This window comes from Acomys minous, assembly GCF_964271855.1.
Source record: "Acomys minous genome assembly, chromosome: 19".
In the NCBI taxonomy this organism is placed as follows: domain Eukaryota; kingdom Metazoa; phylum Chordata; class Mammalia; order Rodentia; family Muridae; genus Acomys; species Acomys minous.
Window position 1 is genome coordinate 63,402,092 of NC_140499.1, and position 2,883 is coordinate 63,404,974.

The 2,883-nt window shown below is 48.8% G+C and overlaps 1 protein-coding gene across 2 annotated transcripts; it reads right to left on the reverse strand.

Annotated features, from left to right (window-relative positions):
- Nucleotides 1-531: 531 nt before the first annotated feature.
- On the reverse strand, nucleotides 532-2,508 carry LOC311589936 (uncharacterized protein). Of its 2 annotated transcripts, none has more exons than XM_084768679.1 (2): nucleotides 2,361-2,508; nucleotides 532-1,210 (listed from the first exon to the last, which is right to left on the reverse strand). In XM_084768679.1, the coding sequence occupies exon 2, from the start codon at nucleotides 1,188-1,190 to the stop codon at nucleotides 801-803; it is 390 nt and encodes a 129-aa protein (XP_084624805.1). In that variant the 5' UTR covers nucleotides 1,191-1,210; nucleotides 2,361-2,508; the 3' UTR covers nucleotides 532-800. The 2 variants fall into 2 exon arrangements, with proteins under 2 accessions (XP_084624805.1, XP_084624806.1); XM_084768680.1 differs by lacking the exon at nucleotides 2,361-2,508 and adding an exon at nucleotides 1,363-2,265.
- Nucleotides 2,509-2,883: the final 375 nt, after the last annotated feature.

The following is a 2,883-nucleotide window of genomic DNA, read 5'->3' on the forward strand; positions in this document are numbered from 1 at the left end:
TAGGCATGTGTTTGAGGTCAGAATGCGTTTCTGTGTTTGGCACTCTGCGTTGTGGGTGTCAGAAAGGGAAGATTAATGGAGAACAAATAAGCAGGCTCAAACACACACACACACAAGCATTGCTTCTTTGAAACAGTTTAAAGAGATTCAACTAAACAGAATAATCACAACCTGGGGGCAAAACGTCGGAGCCAGTGATGAGTCAGAGCAGGCAGGAGGCACCCGTGGTCATGACCCACTCAGGTGAAGGAAGAAAACCCTGCCGTAGCCGCGGCTTCCCAACATAATAGACACCCAGTGGCCTTGGTTATTCTTGTACCAGCGCCCAGTGTGTTCTGTGTGCATAACACACACACACACACACACACACACACACACACACACACACACACCAGTCCCACACACTCAGCCACAAAACTGGGCATCTTTTAGCCATAGACCTACTGACTAGGTTTTGCTGTGCTAGTTCCAGCTTCATACTGAGAAAGTAATGACAGTCCAATTACCCATTGACACACATATGGCCAGCTATAGAGTTAAAATGTTTTTAATGGGGGAAGAACATCGAAAATTCACTTGTGTCAATGCCCGTCCCGCTTCAGGTGAACCCTGAGCCCTGGGAAGATTAGCCACCCAATGAGACTTTGGGTCTTGTTGAGGGGCTCAGGAGCGCTGGCCCCAAGAGGGAGGGATTAGGACGGAAGGTCACAGCATGTGAAGCCCAGGGCAACGGGGCTCATGAGGAGAATGGAAAGGTGGCTCTGCACCCGCTGACCGGGTCTTCAAGGCTGAGGACAGCATTACTTCTGCTTTGTCTTCTGCTGGTACGGTGCTGGAGTGACAGTTGAGGGGCAGGGCTCGGGAACAACTGGCTGGCAGGGCTCAGGCACCTTAGGTTGGCAGGGCTCAGGCACCTTGGGCTGGCAGGGCTCAGGCACCTTGGGCTGGCAGGGCTCAGGCACCTTAGGCTGGCAGGGCTCAGGCACCTTGGGCTGGCAGGGCTCAGGCACCTTGGGCTGGCAGGGCTCAGGCACCTTAGGCTGGCAGGGCTCAGGAACATTGGGGTTGCAGGGCTCCTTGGTTTTGGGACCGCAAGGTTCCTGGGGTGGTGGCTGGCAAGGCTGTTTCACCTGCTGCTGGTGCAGCTGAGGGGGTACAGTGCAGGGCTGCTTCTGCTGGTGGGAACTCATGGTTAAGGTGGCACTTGGTCCTGGAAATGGAAAAGTCAGTTTAGTGATTAACTGAGAAAGAAGGTACCTTTGATGTCAAGTGAATTTAATTTCAGGCCCCTTTAGAGGAAAGAGCCCCATCTCCATGTTGATTTCCACACTTGAAAGTAACACAATATGGTAATTTCTGGACCTTTTCAAGAGGATGAGGCAAGTGGCTTCCTCTGGCCCATCTCAGTGGGTTCTTTCCTTACTCTCATTTTCCCTGGTCACGTTACATACCTAATTGAAGAGGCTCCAATCCAAGTGTGAAAAAAGAAAAGTTCAATGAGACATATGTACAGAAAATCTCACACTATGGTCTATGTCTTTATCCTAACAACAACATTAATAGCAACTTTTTAAAAAAGCAATAAAGTGTCTTTGAAAACCAGGCCTTCTGCTATGTGAGCCCACACACCAGGACATCTGTAACATGGCGCCAGCACAGGCAGCAACATTCCAACCTCTTTGTGAAATAAATCACAGTGGGACCCGCATATTAATCCACACCCATATGGTTTTGCCTTTTCCAGTTTATTCTCTCCTATGGATTTCCTATAGATTTTTTTTCCATTTCCATTTTAGCTTACCAAATGCTCTTCCATTATAGTTCTCTGAATGCGCCACCACTAAGGGGCTATCTTTGAGCCATGCCTCCCCTCACAGCCCTCCTCACCACTACTTCTCACACTAGCACTGCCTATACGTGACATCTCAGCATCACACGTGTCGCCTTCTCTGCCAGACTAGAAGTTCCATACTGGCCTGAAAAGAAATGCTTGGCAGATCCACTTAATGAATTACATTCCTATATTGAGGTTGCCCCCAGTAAGAACTACAGTAACTCTGACAGCTCTCTGGACCTAAACCTTAACCTCTGTCCTGCTGATCTTTGGTGAACATTTGAGTAGATTCTTCCTTCCCCTGGCCTGATCTCTGATTCTATGGTTGTCCACTAAGGTGGCTGACTGAGCCATCTCTGAAGTTCCCTTCAGACCCAAACTGGGCTATAATTTAAACAAGCAATGCTAGCATTCTCTAACTCTGAGTAGCTCCCCACATCAACTCTTTCATGGACATTGGCATTTTACAGTTTCCCATAGTGAAAAATAAGCCAGAATTTAAAACCAGTTGCAAGCAGAGATTTACCTAATGCTCAGAGGAGACCGGGTTCGCTGTTAGCGTAGATTCTGTGTGAAGGCAGTGGCCAGCTGGCTTTTATAGGAAGAACACCTCCAGGAAACACACTTGCCCCAGATGCTCTGTTTTCATTTCTTACCAGTCACCCATGACTCACCCTCCTCCCCTAGTTCACCCTCTGACTCAGCTTTTGTGATGGAAACCACCCAGCTGATATAATGACACCGACAGTTTGACAATGATGTCACCTGGGTTCCCTGTCACCCTCCTCCTCAGGCCCAGGTGTCATGCTTGTGTTGGGAGAGGGCTAATGAGCTGTCATGGAGGAGGTCGGAAAAGGTGATTGCTCCTGTTGTCTTCCTTAAGGTGACTGGTCCTTGTGCTCTGTGTGGCAGAATAGTGTGTGCACGTAAACAAGTAAAGGGAAGGGGAAAGTGGGAACAGGGTGGGCACTTGCTGTCTCTTAGTGAATGTGTGTGCTGGAAATACAGAAGTAATGGGTTATAGGCTCTGCAAGTGGTGTGGATGATTC

What these genes read in the sequence shown, in the direction of transcription:
- LOC311589936 (XM_084768679.1), bottom strand. Translation starts at nt 1,190, where the DNA reads ATGAGTTCCCACCAGCAGAAGCAGCCCTGCACTGTACCCCCTCAGCTG.